Here is a 15,826-nt window from a genome sequence, read left to right on the forward strand (position 1 = left end):
GTTCTATTCCTTCCTGGCCCCTCCAACTTCATGTCCCTTTTGTTTTGTACTTTCACCATTTTGTGTATTTGTATAATATGTTCTGGTTGCTTTCCACCAACCTCTTATTTCCCTCCCATCCCCTTCCTTAGGAATCTCTTTATCACATTTACTAGTTTTTTTTTTTTTTTAATTTTATTTAATGTCTCAGAGTTCAACTTGATCTGTTTGTGTGGCTGAATTTGGAGCTAACCATCAGAGCCTTGTGGGCTCAACTGTAGGGATAAAGCTGGATTTTATGCCCTTCCCCATCCCAGAGTCTGTTGGTTGATAATGGGGCAGCAATAACTGAGCTTCTTCCTTCTCTGTAACTATTAGGAAGACCCAACTTGTGTCTCCAACCCAGTAGGTGCAGCTGTTGTTGCCATGGCCTTGGTATGCTCAGAAGATGACAGTTCACAAACCTGGCTCCTATCTTTTTTATTTATTTATTTATTTATTTTTAAACGTTTCTGATTGAGGCTCTTGCCATTACCCAACAGAACTAGCTAGGGTCTTGTTGCTGAAGACTCTATATACCTTAGATGCAAAACAGAGAAATCAAACTGGAATTGAACTGGAAACATCCTTCCTCCTGGCTGGCTCCCATTGCAAGGAGGTGCTGTGAAGGTGGCTGCAGGGAGAGGAGGGTGACGGCACCAATGGTCTTACCCAGCTGTGAATGAACTATACCAACCTGGCAAGATGTGCTTATGAGAGCAATAGTGGCATGCCTGTTACGGGGATAACCAACCACTCCCTGTTTGTATTTGAGGCTCACTGTACAAGAGGAAACCCTTAGCTACTAACTGTAAACCCTGTCTAAAATCTACTACCAAAGAGGGTTTAGGCCCCAGAGTGCAACCTAAGACTGCTGCTTAGCAGAATTTACATACTGTCAAACCACCTCCCAAGTACCTTTATGTTTATACCCACATATAGAGGCTACTCAGCCTTAGACAGAGAAACCTTTCCTTGCACTGAAGGGAGGCAAATTTGGCAGAATTTCAGAAGTGACATCTGAGTAAAATAATGACGTGCTGGTTTTTTCTCCTTGAGAACACTGGGTAGGGCTGGGAGTATAGCTCAGTGAAAAAGGAGGCACCTAGCATACACAAAGCCTCGGGTTCAAACCCCAGTACTGCAAACCAAAACCACACTTCATCCTTAGCTTTTAGACAATTTGAGTTTACTTCATTAATGACTCTTATTTTCTAATTTGTTTAGTCACACAATTTATTCATAAATATACACATAGGGATTTATAGCAGAAACAACCAGCTGATTTTTTGAAGATATGTATGTATGTATGTATATCTCCTAGCTTTGAACATATGTTATAGAATATTATTTCGAGGTGTTTCTTTTGTTTATGTTGCATTTGTTAACTCTGTGAAGCTGTGCCTGTCTAAAACACCTGATACTCCAATAAAGAGTGAAACAGCCAGTAACAAGGCAGGAGGAAGGATAGGCGGGGCTGGCAGGCAGAGAGCATAACTGGAAGGAGAAATCTGGGAGGAGAAGGAATGAGGAGGAGGAGGACTCCAGGGGCAGCCATCCAGCTACACAGCAAGCCACGGAGTAAGAACTAAAGAAAAGTATACAGAGAAAAAAAAAAAAAAAAAAAAAAAAAAAAGAATAGAGAAATACAAAGGCCCTGGGGGAAAAGGCAGGTGGCAAAATTTAAAGAAAAGCTGGCAAGAAATAAGGCCGGGCATTCTTAAGTAAGAATAAACCCCCGTGTGTGATTTATTTCGGAGCTGGGTGGCAGACCACTCCTCCCTCCCCAAAGAGTTAAAAAAAAAAAATCGAACAACAACAAACATAACTTTTAGTTGTTGTTATCAGCTTTAAATTATTTAAATACTGGCATGTGACTGTCTGCATGAGGGAACGCCTGCTTGTATGTCCTCAACCACACTAATAGCTTCAGGCAGGACAACAGAAAACATTTCAGACAGTGGAAGGCTTCCTTTCCATGAAATCAAAGCCAAGTCTTGTGTTAAGTTTTTCTTCTGAAAACATTCAGTTGTAAAGATTATTACAAAAGCAGCAACAGTGAATTGGAACTTGGATAAAACACACCACTTGAGGGGCCATCTCATCAGGTTGGACCCTGCAGGAGAACTCTCCTCCCTTGGACACCACACGGAGGGGACGCTGACTGCCTCTTCTCCCTGTCCTCGCTCGGGGTACACTGAAGCTGTAGGAGGCAGTTCAGCAGTGAGATTCATCTGGATTCCTTAGGACAAGCTCCCTTGTTTACAGGGAACAGAACTTCCCCTGGTGGTAGACTGACGCAGTTAGAAATGATTCCTGGAGCTCACTGCTGCCTAAACCCGGTATGGTGGCACATGCCAATGCTCTCAACACTGAGGAGTAGGGGCAAGTCCAAGGTCATACTTAGGCTATATGGCTACTTCAAATGCCAGCTTTGGCTGCGATGCTGTCTCAGAAACCACAAAAAGCCACTGTAATTTACATTTAAAGCTGGGAAGTGGTCCCTGTAAAGAGGACAGGAGACTGGGGATATATCCTGACTCTCTAGCCAACCGTCTGACCCTTTCTTCATCTGTTTATTTATTATTATTTTTTTTCTTTACAAAGTGAGGTAGGGGTAGTAGACTCCCTCCAACTGTTCCTAGTCCAAAAATGTTTTGGGCTATGCCAAACCCCTACAAGCAGCGTTCAGACTTAAGAGCACACAGCCTGTACAAGCACACTGAAGGGAAGAGTAGGAAGAAGTTCAGGTGCCAACAGGAGTCTTCCAGTTTTTTATTTGCAAAAAAACATCAATCTACGAATCTGAAGTCTGAGCATCAGACTTCAGACTTAGACCAAGTGACTATGTAAAAGGATTCACACGTGCCATCACACACACATTATGCAGGTTTCAAAATTATCTGTGTTGAACTGTCAACTTGGTGAATCCCAAAATTACATTTGTCACAGTCGTCTACCCTGAGGGTTCTGGACCAAGATGGGCTGTAGGCCCCGTTGCTATGAGACATGGAAGATCAAAGCAAAGGTCTGTTTTCCCCGAAGGTTATCTTGTCCAGCACGGTAATGGAGACGCCTGGTAATTCAGGGTCCTTTCTGCTGGCTTCACCCCTGTCTCCTATCTGCTATGGCAATGGCAGCTTTTCAAATGGCTTCACACTGCTCTTGCAGGCCCTGTGATTTGTGATCTCGGACAACTGGTGTCTTCTCTTGGGTCACAAACCTCCTTCTAGCCTGCTATTTTTCCAGCCCTACACAGCCGAGAAAGAAATTCATCCTCAAGTACAATAGCAGCTCTTCTTCCAATTCAACCAAACCAGACACACAAAATCCCAAATGAATACTGCTTTTCTACCTACCTACAGAAGGGGGAGCCATCAGAGGAGCCGTGGAGGTTCTACATAGCAGTGCTTGAGGTCTTGACTAAGTGTACAAGACATTGATGGTATCAAAGAAGGACAACTTCTAAGTGTATATGGCAGGTGCAGAATTGTACAGTGGGAGAAAAATTTAACATGGACCTTGATTTAATAATTTCCCTGAGATTGCTCACAGTGATATGAGTTGTCTCTGTGTATTTCTTTCCTTGCTAGGTCACTATCTGTGACTACGTCCAAGGTTTACTTAGGAAGTATTTAAAGAATGGTACTCTGGCCCAGTACAATCTTGTAATGACAGATGGTGTACCCACAATGGGAGAAGCCAGTTTCATTATGTTAGCATTCATAGTTCTGTGGAAAGGTGACCCAACATCATAAACACTTGAGCAATTTTTGGTTATGAGTCTAGCCTTTAACAGCTGAGCCATCGCTCCAGCCCTACAGAGCTAACTTCTCAAAAACGACTTTGCTAATGGTGAGGTGACATGCATGCCGAAGCCACCTTCACTCCTAGCTGCAAAGCCACGTTCAGAGTTTGAAAGCAGACACCATGGAAGACGCAGGTGTGAATTATCAGGTTTATTGCTTCTTACTGTAGATTCAATGTTTTTGAACAGTAGTAATATGTCCAAAATTCAACATTTTAAACATTCAAATAATAAAATACAACATGGAAAGAAGCCCCCTACGGGTTACCTCCCCTAACTACCCCTGGTGGATCCACATGGGAGAGAGGCAATGGGATTGTGCATGATGCTTTGTGGAGACAACAGCTCTCCTCTGACCCAAGAGCAGGAGGCAGTCGTAAGAACCACCCTGCTGTTTTGGTGTCCCTTTGAAATAGCCAGGAGATCCCAAGTGACCCCAAGGATGGTGGTACCTCCTTTCTCCAAAGACTTAAAAGGCTCTTTTCCTATAAGAGAGCTGCAAAAGGCTTCCCTGGAACAGGAGGAGGGCCGTGCGGTGGAGCACAATTCCAATCCTCAGGGTTAGGAGGCCTCCTGCGCCCGTGGTTCTTCTCCAAGCCTTTTGTTTGTTATTATGTTCAAAAAAATAAAAGCTTGTTGCACACACGGGTGATGCTCTACATGGGACCAGCTAGAAGCAGGGTGGCTGTGAGCGGCACTCTGCCTGAAGGCACAGGGTCCTCGCCATCCCAAGGGAGGAGTCACTGTGTTTTGAGTGCTTTTCAAAACACATGCTACCTCTGAACAACTGTCAGCTGCCACACATCTGAGTGCAATTTCTTTTGCATGTTTCAGCATCTTGGGAGCCCCTTGAAATCTCGATGTGCTCCGTTCCTTCTACGAGGAATCAGATTCCCAAGAGGTCAAGACTCAGAAGAAGACATGGCTGTAGTACATCATTCAACAGACAAAAATAAATAAGTGACCCTAGAGTGTGGATATGAAACCGTCGCAAATAAATATCTCAGGCCCCATAGCCGCAGTCACACACTAGCCAGAACACGGAGTCTAAAAACTGTGATTTCCTTATGAAACATTTATCTACCATGACTAGAAAGGATGAGGAAAAAGAAAAAAACAAAACAAAACCGACAACATTAAAGCACTGTGGAAAAGACAAGCTTCTTCAGTACCAGTGGGAGTGACTGTGGAGTCAGTAACGATCAGAGTCCAATTTAAATAAACCCCCTCAGCCCTTCCCCATGGCCACCGCAGGTTCCCCACTCATGGTGACATCAAGGGCACAGTCACAGCAACCTTCCCTACGGACGGACAAGGGTCACGCTTTTGCCTGAGGAATTATTTCAAGCCCTTCGTGATTCTGAAACACTGGTGTCACGAATGCTCTTTTCAAACAATGTGCCTCCGAGGGAGGAGGAAACAGAAAGCTACATTTATTCACATCCATGCTGGCTAAAGCTACCACAGCCAGGACTGGAGAGGGGATGGATTTGAACTGAAAACAACAAAAACTCTGGGACTTTTGCCCTTCCAACTTCAAGTCCTAAGCTCGAAAAGTATCTGTGGGCTGGCAGGCCAGTCTCCTCCCTGAGGAGTCCTCTCTTCTCTGCCTCCAGCTCCCATCTTTCCCGATTAAGGCCTCTCCTCTCCTGGAAGCTGTCAGTCACCGGTAGGTTCGGGCAGGGCACAGTCTGGCTCCTGAGTGCTGGGCTGGGCGCTCTGCCTTCGGAGGTCCTCCACCATCTGCAGCAGGGCGGAGCGCTCCAGTTCCAGGGTCAGCGCAGCCTGCTTCAGCTTGCTCTCGCTGGTTAGAAGCTTCTCCACTGTGGCTTCAAGGCTTTGGATCCTGGCATTTGCCACCTGGAGAGTGGACGGAGAAATGAGAACATACCTGCCTGTGGTTGCACAAGAGGGGGCACCAGCCAACACCACCACTCAGCCTCGGGGGCTTTGGGGCACAGCATAACTGCCCCAGCTTCCGCTGCAGTCAGCCTCGGCCCTTCCAAACACTGTCACATTCTGCTGCTTCCCCTTCCCTGGTGCAGCCCTGCTGGGGACCAGGGATTGAGGAAGCAGCATAGAGGAGAGAGGGAACTGGACCCCCAATCTCTATCCCGGGAGAAGGGCAGGGCTCAAATACACACGGGAGGCTGTGATAGGCCAGCTGGAAGTACACGGCATGGCCTATTCCAGCTAACCACGCGTCTGCATGCACAAACTGATTTCAAATTCACAGACGGTGGCTTCTACATGATGGTTCACTTGCATTAGCGACAACTCTCTAACCTCACATCTTTTTTCTTTTCTTTCTTTCTTTTTTTTTTTTTTGTGAAGTAATGAGATCTCACTATAGGAAATTAGGCATTGTCCTTGAGACAGAGAATGCCGGAAACAGCAGCATTCAACTGAGAAGATGTTGTCTACTGGCCACCACCAACCTTGTTAAGAAATAAGCCCTAGTCCGGTCTCTCTTGGGGACAGAGCATTTTCTTAGGTCACATCCTTAGCGTGTGCCAGGCCAGGGAATGCGTTGTCATCCCTAGTTCCCATCTCCTGTCCACCAGGGCAGACATCCTGGGGGAGGCAGGCGCCAGCCACCTGACAGTACCAACTCCAGGTCTTTTCAGCCTGCTCCTCAGTGCCCAGCTGCATTTACAGCACTCGCTCTGGACACTTAGGGGTGGCCTACCTTACCAGTCCAGTCCAGCCCCCTGGGGGGGGGGAGAAATAGCACATCTCTTTCCCTACTTCATTTGCAAATCTGGGGAAATGGTTTTTTTTCAACAAGACAACCCTTGTGCTAGACAGAAAACTTGTGATTCCAAGTCTAGCTCCTGCTGTATCACTAAAATCCTGAAAACCAAACAAGAAAAAGGCTCGGAGGTGCAACTCATCAGGTTCAGGGAGGGGATGGGAATGCCTTAGATGGTACGTTCCTAAAATCCTACCCACTGTCCACACCTGGGCCTGGCCCAGCTCTGTTGAGGGCCACGTAGTTCAGGCAGTACTACTGAGTTTGCAGTCACTTCCAGTGCGGCTTAGTAGTGAACAGTTTTCACAATGGTTTGCCAATGGCAAGGATGGCGGCTCTCCTAAAGAAAGCCTGACTGATCTCCCTCAAGGTCTGGTCCCCACAGGCCCTTCAGCTGGGGACTATTTGTAGCCAGCTGATCATTAGGAAATGGTTTTGTGGCTTTCTACTTGCCCCCGACCCAGCACACAAAATCATCTAGTGAATGGCAGGCTCAAGAGTTCCAGCTCCTGTTTCTGACAGCTCTTTTGTTTTTTGAGCCAACCTATTTTTACTCTGTGTGTTTACTTTAAATGCACAAGCTGTGTGCTAACCTGTGAACGTTAAAGTTTAGTAGGCAGAGCAAACTCTAGAATAAGCTCAAGTACTTTACAAATAAACCTGCAATAGCATTTCACATTTTGAAAAAAAAATACTATTTCTAGTTTGCTAATTTAGATGATATACATACATTAACCTAAATTTGGCATTTACAGTTTGAGAATCTATTAAATGTCAGAAATAATTTCTGGCAAAAATCTATGATCACTATTCCTTTACATATATTTATACATACTTGAATAGCTTGTGCTACTTACAACAGTTAAAAATACCTATGAACACATGTAATTAACAGAACACTCAACCTTTAAATGTTTATTTACCCAAGGCACTTGATGAAGGGACAGCTGAACACTGAAAAGCTAGCCCAAGTTGTTTGATATTTACCTCACAGCAACAGTTACTACTGATATTTTAGTGTGCAGGCTTTCATGTTCTTTTTTTCACAGAACGCACAGACATCATACTTTTAAAGAAAAGCACACCACATAGTCTGCTTACTAATCTCTCTCTCTCTCTCTCTCTCTCTCTTTCCTCCCCGTATCAAATTATGATTGCCTGGCCTTAGCTTGGCTTGTTTCTATCCAACTTTTCTAACGCAAATGATCTCATTTCTCTTTAATTACATGTAGAAAGATTATTTCTTCTTTCCATGTTACTGCATGGCTGGCTGTATGTCTGTCCCCTGACATCCCTCTTTCCTCCTTTTCTCTTCTCTAGATTTCTCCTCCTATTTATTTAGTAATTTCTTTTTCTAGTTTAATACATCATGAACATATAGCTCAACGCACTCAAAAACAGCAGGTGAATGTTCTGTATTTTGAATTACTGCACAATCCAACACAAGTGTGCACACTGTGCTGTTACTGCTTTATTCTCTCTGCCATCCCCTCCTGTACAGACCCCTGCAAGCTTGTATACATCCTTCAGGCATGCAGGCCAATGCCATTCATTTGAGATTTTCTGCTTAAGGCTGCAGAAAGGGCAGTACTTGCTCACAGCAAGGGAGGGCAGTCCAATTTTCCTATGCAGCCACATCCACTGTAGCCTTCGTGACCTAAACTTTAAGAGCCATACTTGTCAATGCATAGTAAGTGTCTGTGTTGACGGGCTTCACTGTGACATTGCATACAAGCGTATGTTGTGCTTTATTATCGGTCATGCCCACATCCCAATCTTCCCCCTCCTCACTACTCCCATCCTCCCCTTTCATGCCGCCCCCGCCTCCACCCCCTGCACCCTTAGGTCATCTGTTTCAGGTTTTCACTCCAGGGGTCTTTCTCTGCACGAGGACGGGCAGGCAACACTGTATACTGTCTTTCTGTGCCAGAGTGCCAGATCACATTTTCTTAAATGTTTAAAAAATAGATAAACGGAACTTTGGTCTGTCCATCAGTTATATGAACAAAACCAAGCTACAAACCAGGTAAATTTTGATACTCAAGGAAAAAAAGTATCTACTTTAAGATCATACTGAAATCTCCTTATACAAAAAGCATGAGATGCATATGGAAACTTCCAGAGAGGATCATGGGAAACTACCTCTACTAAACCAGCACAGGGCCCTGACTATACAACACCGCAAACCCAGCCCAGCCCAGCCCAGCATAGGCTCAGTAACTACAGTGGGCTAGTAAAACCTGCAACCTTGGATAAGACTCTTCTAGAACCACTTGGTCCAGAGAAGGGGGATGCTGGAGACACCTGTGAGCACCCACGAGTTACCATGGATACCTTTTCTTCAGCATGTGGGTTTCTCAGCAGTGTTTCACAGTTCCCTCTCCTTAGACAGGGGCAGTGTATAACTGCTTCCAGAACTCCAAAGACGGACATAGGCAATGGCCTAAGAAATGAACTTAGTGTGTACTAGCTGTACGCGGAATGCTTCGACATGCATAGGTGAGCTCAGCGGAGATGTGCCTTCCAAGGCCCATGCCAGGGATCCACTGCTGGCTGAAGCCACTGGAAATGTGCACGTGCACAGTGTGCCCTTGTGTACTATTTATACTGCAGTTCTCACTTGAATTTACCCACTTAAGACAGAAGGTTCTAGAGAGGAGAGCTGTGTCCCTCAGTAAACAAATCTTTGCATTTGTACCAGACTTATAAATAACTTATATGTTCTGGTTTATTCTTTTAGGTAGATTTTTGGTCACTTCCCTCCTTTAATATCTCTCCAAGGACCTAGCTTATTCCTCCCCCTTAGGTGATGAAAGCTCAAGACTGCCTCATCATTATTCAAAGCACAATTGCCAGCATTCAGCATTCGGGACCAAGATGGTCTCTGCGCTGGTCTCCTACAAAGCTAAGTGCAGAAAAGCCTCTCCAGAAGCTCCAGGACTATCTGACCTCAGCAAGGACAGTCTGTCTGCTCCACAGTGAAAGGGCCGATTGATTCTCCTGGGACACCTCTGATCACATCTACAAACAGCGCAGGGTGGGAAAGGTCCTACGGTCATGGGGAAGTCCAGGCGGCTACTGCTTTGGTGAGTTAATGAGCTACCAGACACGGAGGCTCAGGAAGCTGATTTGCAAATATGTTCTACCTGCAATTGTTCCAGGAGGTCAAGGTTCTGTTTGCGTAAGCTGCTGTTGGTTTTCTCCAATTTATCCATTCTTTGGTTGTCACTGAGAGGAGAGGAATCGATAAGTTCTTCTTGGAGCACATGGTACTCAACCTCATAGGCTTGCAGCTGTTTGGCGATGTCCATCTCAAACACCTGTTAGATAACAGAATAGAGTCGCCAGGCTCCGAAACTAAGACAAGCTCCCACATGCATAGGTACCTGTATACACTTGTGCCAATGTGCACCTATCATCCCTCCATGCTTAGCAGCATGATTGTAATACACATGAAAGATAAGGAAATCTAGGGCTGGGTGTTGGTGGCGAACACCTTTAATCCAAGCACTTGGGAGGCAGAGGCAGGCGGATCTCTGTGAGTTCAAGGCCAGCCTGGTCTACAAAGTTAGTACCAGGACAGTCTCCAAAGCTACACACAGAAACCCTATCTCAGGAAAAAGAAAAGAAAAGAAAGAAACAAACAAAAACCCCATGACCACCACCAAAAAAAAAAAAAAAAAAAAAAACCCAAACAGATAAGGAAATTTAGCTTCAAGAAGGTCATTTTACATAGGGAGGATAATAACAAATGTCTAGAAACAATTCCAAAGGATAAAATTGGTGTACATTCTGGTACTATATTCTAAAAGCCCCCCCCCAAGGTTTTAAAAGACTTTCAAGGGGCTAGAGGGAGGCTCAGCAGCTAAGGCATTGACGGCTCTTCTAGAGGATTCCAGTCTGATTTTTAGCACCCACTAGGTAGCTCAGGATCTGATGCCTTCTTTAGCTTCTTCAGGACTCCATAGGTATCAGGCATTGAGGTAGCGCGTGCGCGCGCGCGCGCACACACACACACACACACACACACACACACACAGACACACACACAGACCACACACTCACACTTTCACACACACACACTCACAGATACACTCACACACACGCGCGCGCGCGCACACACACACACACACCACCCTTATATATGAGTAAACACATAAAACAATCATGTCCTGTTTGCACAGTCACCAAGTTCAAGCTTAGTTACAATCTGGCTGGGTTTTCAGAGTTGCAAGAATGGCAAACAGAACTGTGAGAAAGTCCTTTTAACACAGATATGCAGAAAGGAGCCAACCGCAATCGTCACCCCCACGGGTAAGCAAACACAGAACAATGCCTGAGCCGTCTGTCCAACAACAGCAATAGTGGTGACAGAGCCACGTGTGACAAACAGCCCGAATGCAGGAGTGGCTCAATGGCAGTGCCTGTACTCTGTCCAGATGGGGAGGTGACAGGGCTGTAGTGACGTCAGAAGGCAGACGTGGAGCTGCCCAGCGCCACCCCTTCGTGTGAAGCCACTCGGCACAGGACCGTATGTATCAGTTACTTTCCTTGTCGCTGTGACAAAATGCTCAACAAAAGCGACAAAGAACTAAAGGTTTATTTTGGCTCAGTTCAAGAGTGCTGAGTCCATCGTGGTGGCTGGATCATGGGCGGGGTGGCTGGTCACAGCTAGTTACCTTCTTCCTTTTCAGTCTGAACCCCAGGTCCTGGGAGGGCGCTGCCCACATTTAGGGTAAATCTCTCACCTTGTTTAACTAGTCTGCGTACTCAGTCAGGCAAGTCCTGAGGTTTGTCCCCTAGGAAATTCTATCTTGTCAAGCTGATGGTCAGTAGTAAGCATCACAGCCCTCATAGTGGATCTGGCAGTGATAACCTTCTCAAACAAGACTTTTGGTTCTGAAGGGTCGGAAGGGTTGGAGCAACTCTACCACAGTTCCTAATTAGTGAAACAACACCCTCAAAGCCTTGGGAAGCCAGTTTCCCCCGAGGGTTCCTTATAAGCACTGAGCTGTCTTCCATTTTCTCCTCATTCTCAATCATCTTAATTTTCTCTATGAGACGAAAATTTCAGCTTCCTAGTTTTCAGGTGAACTCGGGGTTAATGCTAAATAGAATCGAGTCATTCTGTAACTACCACGTCCCCGTGCTATCTGCATCTACCTGCTTTTCCTTTTGTTCCCAAGAGTGACTGCAAGTTCAGTGGGGGCCACCACCATCCCAGCTCATATCCCTGGTGACTGGCCCAGGCTGTGAGTCAGCGTTGACACTGGGAATCCACTGGCAATCTCTGAATGACTTTAAACAACTCATCCAACGTCTCCTGGCCTCAGTTCCGATGTGGGGCAGTAACACATACCTCCCTGCGCTGAACTCGGAATGAAGAGACTGAACACTAAAGTTCCCAGCACATGCCTGCAAAGCTCCCATCTTAACTGGAGTCTGTCTTTCACACTTGTTAGAAACCTTTGGATTTAGCCTCTCATACTGGGCAGAACTACCATGGATGCGCACTGTGGGGCTTTAGAGCAGTCTGAGCAGGGCAAGAACCACGGCCGTGAACCCAGCGACTGCTATGGCACTCTGTGTAGTCATTAACGTGGTGTGGAGAGCATACACATCACTTTTAGAGGTCATTTCCTATCCTGGGAACCTGGACTGACCACAGGCTACACCCCCTTCTGGGCCTCTATGAATCCCTGAAAACTATCCTGGGTCCCCAGGGTCTCGGTTGCACTACAGCAGCATCTGGCTGGTCAGAACACAGTCCGTGACTGCAGCTGTACCCACTGTGTCCCAGGAATGGTCCAAATCACAACAGCCTGTCTGAGGGTGCAAGAGCCCTGCCCCCTGAGTAGCATGTACAACTCTTGGGAAGAGCCTTTTATTCTTACACACTTGGAAGATACAAGTGGCTGACGGATGGTGCCAGTTCTTAACAGAGAGAGAGAGAGAGAGAGAGAGAGAGAGAGAGAGAGAGAACTGAAAAGAGGAATATTGGGCACTGTGTCACTGGAAAAATCAACATGCACTGGGAAGGGAGTCACTTCTCACTTCTTAGACAAATGACAAACAGATCTCCCCCACTGAGCCTCCTATAACCCTTCCCTGAGCACGCTCACTCCACGAAGTTCAAGGACCAACCGTAGTCATCTTTCTTCTGGGTCATCTTGGGTTCCACTTGAGCTTTACACACTGGGGACCTCACACCTTCCACTACCCTGCCTACCCCTTAGTTTCTCTACGAATTTCAGGGACGTTCCAGAACTTTAGTGCTGAATGGAGTGTTTTCTTCTGTTTGTCAAAGCAGGGATTATTCATTTCCTTATCTTCAGTGTTTTGTCAGAAAGACACACCATCAATTTTGTTACTGAATCAAGAAAACTACAATGCAGGAGGCATGGAAAGTAAATAATTACCAATGCAGATTCCACCATCTTTATACTTTCTTTCATCTTTACTATCACAACCACATCTTTTTCTATCGTAAACAAAGCTAACATAGAATGTCCTATCCCACTCACTTTTATGTTCTAAGTGCTTTCTCATGTGGTGCCATTCTCCCCATAACCACCAACACAAATGGCTGCATGGTTCTTTACCAACTCAGCATGCCACAAACATATCAGCCTACTCAGTAAATGTTGGACATCTTGACACCTCCAATTTTTTGTTATTGCAAGTGACAATTCTAAGAAAATTTCCTTATACATAGGGCTTTCCCAATGTTTTGGGTCAATTCCTTAGGATACACTCCCATAGTTGGGACTCTGGCACCAGAGGGGTCTGATCATTTTATTGGCATGGGATGCTTATTGCCAAACCACTTCCCACATGGGAACAATCAAGACAGAGTGCCACCAGCAAGTGCTGATGTGCCAGATGCTGCATGTCCCTGGCACTGCATACTGGTATTAAACAGTCGGTTTGTTAATCTAGCAGGCAAGGCATTGTATGCTATGCAGAAACTTACACACGAAGCTAAATATTTCCCCAGAAACACGTCTGCTAGATGGCTCTCCTTGTATGTTTATGTTCTTGGTTCATTTGCTATTGAAGACTGGATGTTTCTCTTTGCAGTCTCTGAACATGGTATAAAGAAGGTACTGACTGGTGGCTTGCAGAACTAATCACATATTTTCGATTTTCCAAACTTCCAGACCCTTCCCCCAGTCTGCTGGTCTCAGTGGCTATTAGGGCAGGACAGCGAAGCAGTGTGCCTGGGTATCTGCAACAAGGGGGCGCACTGTCTATAGTACATTTAAAAACAACACTAAAGCTGTCCATTTGATGTTAATCATCACGGCATATGGCAGTGGTAAAACATTTGTCCCCAGGGCACTCCACCCTGTCCTTTTACAAACCAGTCATTTCAACCGGTGCAGCGGCTCCCCCACCGGAGTAGTTTCTGTGCCACAAGTCCAGGTACAACTGGGAACGTCTATTAATAAACGATGCTCATGGCACAGCTTCCACAAGGTCTTGTGGAGCCCATGACCCTGCAGATTCCTGAGTCAGCAGGCCTGGGGTAGGCCCCAGATTCCACCTTTCTAACAAGTCCTTACATGATTGGACAGTGCTGCTCTAGGACCACAGTGCTGGCCCGGGATTGCAGTCCAAACACTAAACCAGGCTGCCAGAGGTTGCAGCCTGCCTCTCAAAGCAGCCCTTTAGCTTTTCCTGCTGTGACATGAATCAAGGCTTCAGAGTCACAGGGTACTCACAGTCACATGACCCACACTCTCAACCAGCAGCACCCTTTAGTACTGATAACTCCCAGAGGACCCTCGTTCTAGATCAGGAGGTGCATATGGCCTTCTGCAGCTGACGACTGTGGCGAGCGAGCACACGGCCACACTGAGGAAGGTGAGTGGCTCCACAGACCCTAGCTCTTCTGCCCTGGACAGTCAACCTTGGAGATGCCTCTGACGCTGTTCCCAGCATGACCCCACTAAGCCAGGGCTCTAAAACCTGTACCCAACATTCATTTGGGAGTCCGGCTGGGTCCCAGCTGCTCAAGTAGTCTACACAGAGCATCTAACACCGCCAGAGAGGACCGCCCTTTCAGCACAGCCTGTCCACACCCAGGGTTATATGCTGTCACGTCCATCGCAGCTAGGAGTCCTCTGGCCACTGAGCAACCACGCTGCATGCCTCACACCTGCTCTCTGGTCTCGAGGGGATGGGGCAGCAAGCTTGAGTTCTCAGAGGTCACACTGAAACACGAGTGAGGAGGAGGGCGGAGGGCCGCCTGTACCCGCTTTCTATCAAGACTGTTCCTGGGACGAAAACCTGGGGTCCACACCCTCGTTACCTCACCACAACACTGAACTAACTACTTTCTGTTCTCTCTCTGTGCCTCTGGCATGTGGCTCAGCAAACTACAGCCTGCCTTTATACTTCATCCCTTTACCTGCTACAAAGGCAGAGCTGGAGAACTGCAGCAGAGAGGCCTTCTGAGCCTCTTCAAAGGTGAAAATCTAAAACACTCTCATCCAGCCTCCACACAAAATGCTGGCCCTCCAGAATCATCTCATTCTTATAGGCCCAGAGGAACAAAAATATATCAGCTCCAACGACTCAATTCCGGGCATCCGGTGGTCTCCCCCACTTAGGCCCTGCCATTGCATATGGGGTGCTGGGCCTGCCTAATCTCCCTGAAAATGGAAACTGGATTGCCATGGCCTAGACCTGCTATGGAGTCTGGGGAGCACTGCACACCGAGTTCAGAGCAGGTGCCTGGACCAACTCGGCTACACAGGCACAGACTGTTGCCGTCCATCCTGTGCTGGGACACCCCAAGCTTCCGACACTGAAAGGGTACCTGATGCATCTTGAGTGCCCGATGCTGCCAGTAAGTATAGTTCTTCACAGAAAAGGGGAGGAACAAACAAACAAAAAACACCCTTACTCCCCATACCCCTCTTCTGAGGCTGTCTACCGGGGCGGGGCTGTATTAAATGACCCGCCTTGGAGCTGGGACAAAGCTAGAAGTCAGCACTCATGACAAACAGACTCAATCTAGGTAGCCAAGGCTCTGCGTTTACCTCAGAGGCCATGAGACATTAAAGTATATTCAACAAAAACTGTAAGAAGAGAGCAAATTAGTGCAAACGTCAGTAATGAAGAGAATCAAGAGTTTATCCTCTACTAAGATACAGTCTCGAGGTATGTGGTGTGGGCAGCTGCTGAAGCGCTCACTCTGAGGTGAGTGAGATGCATCTGAAACCTCCCCTCTCCCCTCAGCA

General features: G+C 46.6%; 1 protein-coding gene across 2 annotated transcripts in view; it reads right to left on the minus strand.

Moving 5' to 3' along the window:
- Positions 1 to 3,962: 3,962 nt before the first annotated feature.
- The window catches only part of Tbc1d1 (TBC1 domain family member 1), a 175,767-nt gene continuing 163,903 nt past the window's right edge, over positions 3,963 to 15,826 (minus strand). For both annotated transcript variants that reach the window (XM_051174030.1, XM_051174031.1), the window contains 2 exons: positions 9,725 to 9,898; positions 3,963 to 5,686 (listed from right to left, as the gene is read on the minus strand). In XM_051174030.1, coding sequence (XP_051029987.1) covers positions 5,486 to 5,686; positions 9,725 to 9,898 — 375 coding nt within the window. In that variant the 3' untranslated portion in view covers positions 3,963 to 5,485. The remainder of the gene's footprint in view (positions 5,687 to 9,724; positions 9,899 to 15,826) is intronic.

This window comes from Phodopus roborovskii, unplaced genomic scaffold (assembly GCF_943737965.1).
Source record: "Phodopus roborovskii unplaced genomic scaffold, PHOROB, whole genome shotgun sequence".
NCBI classification, from domain to species: Eukaryota; Metazoa; Chordata; class Mammalia; order Rodentia; family Cricetidae; genus Phodopus; species Phodopus roborovskii.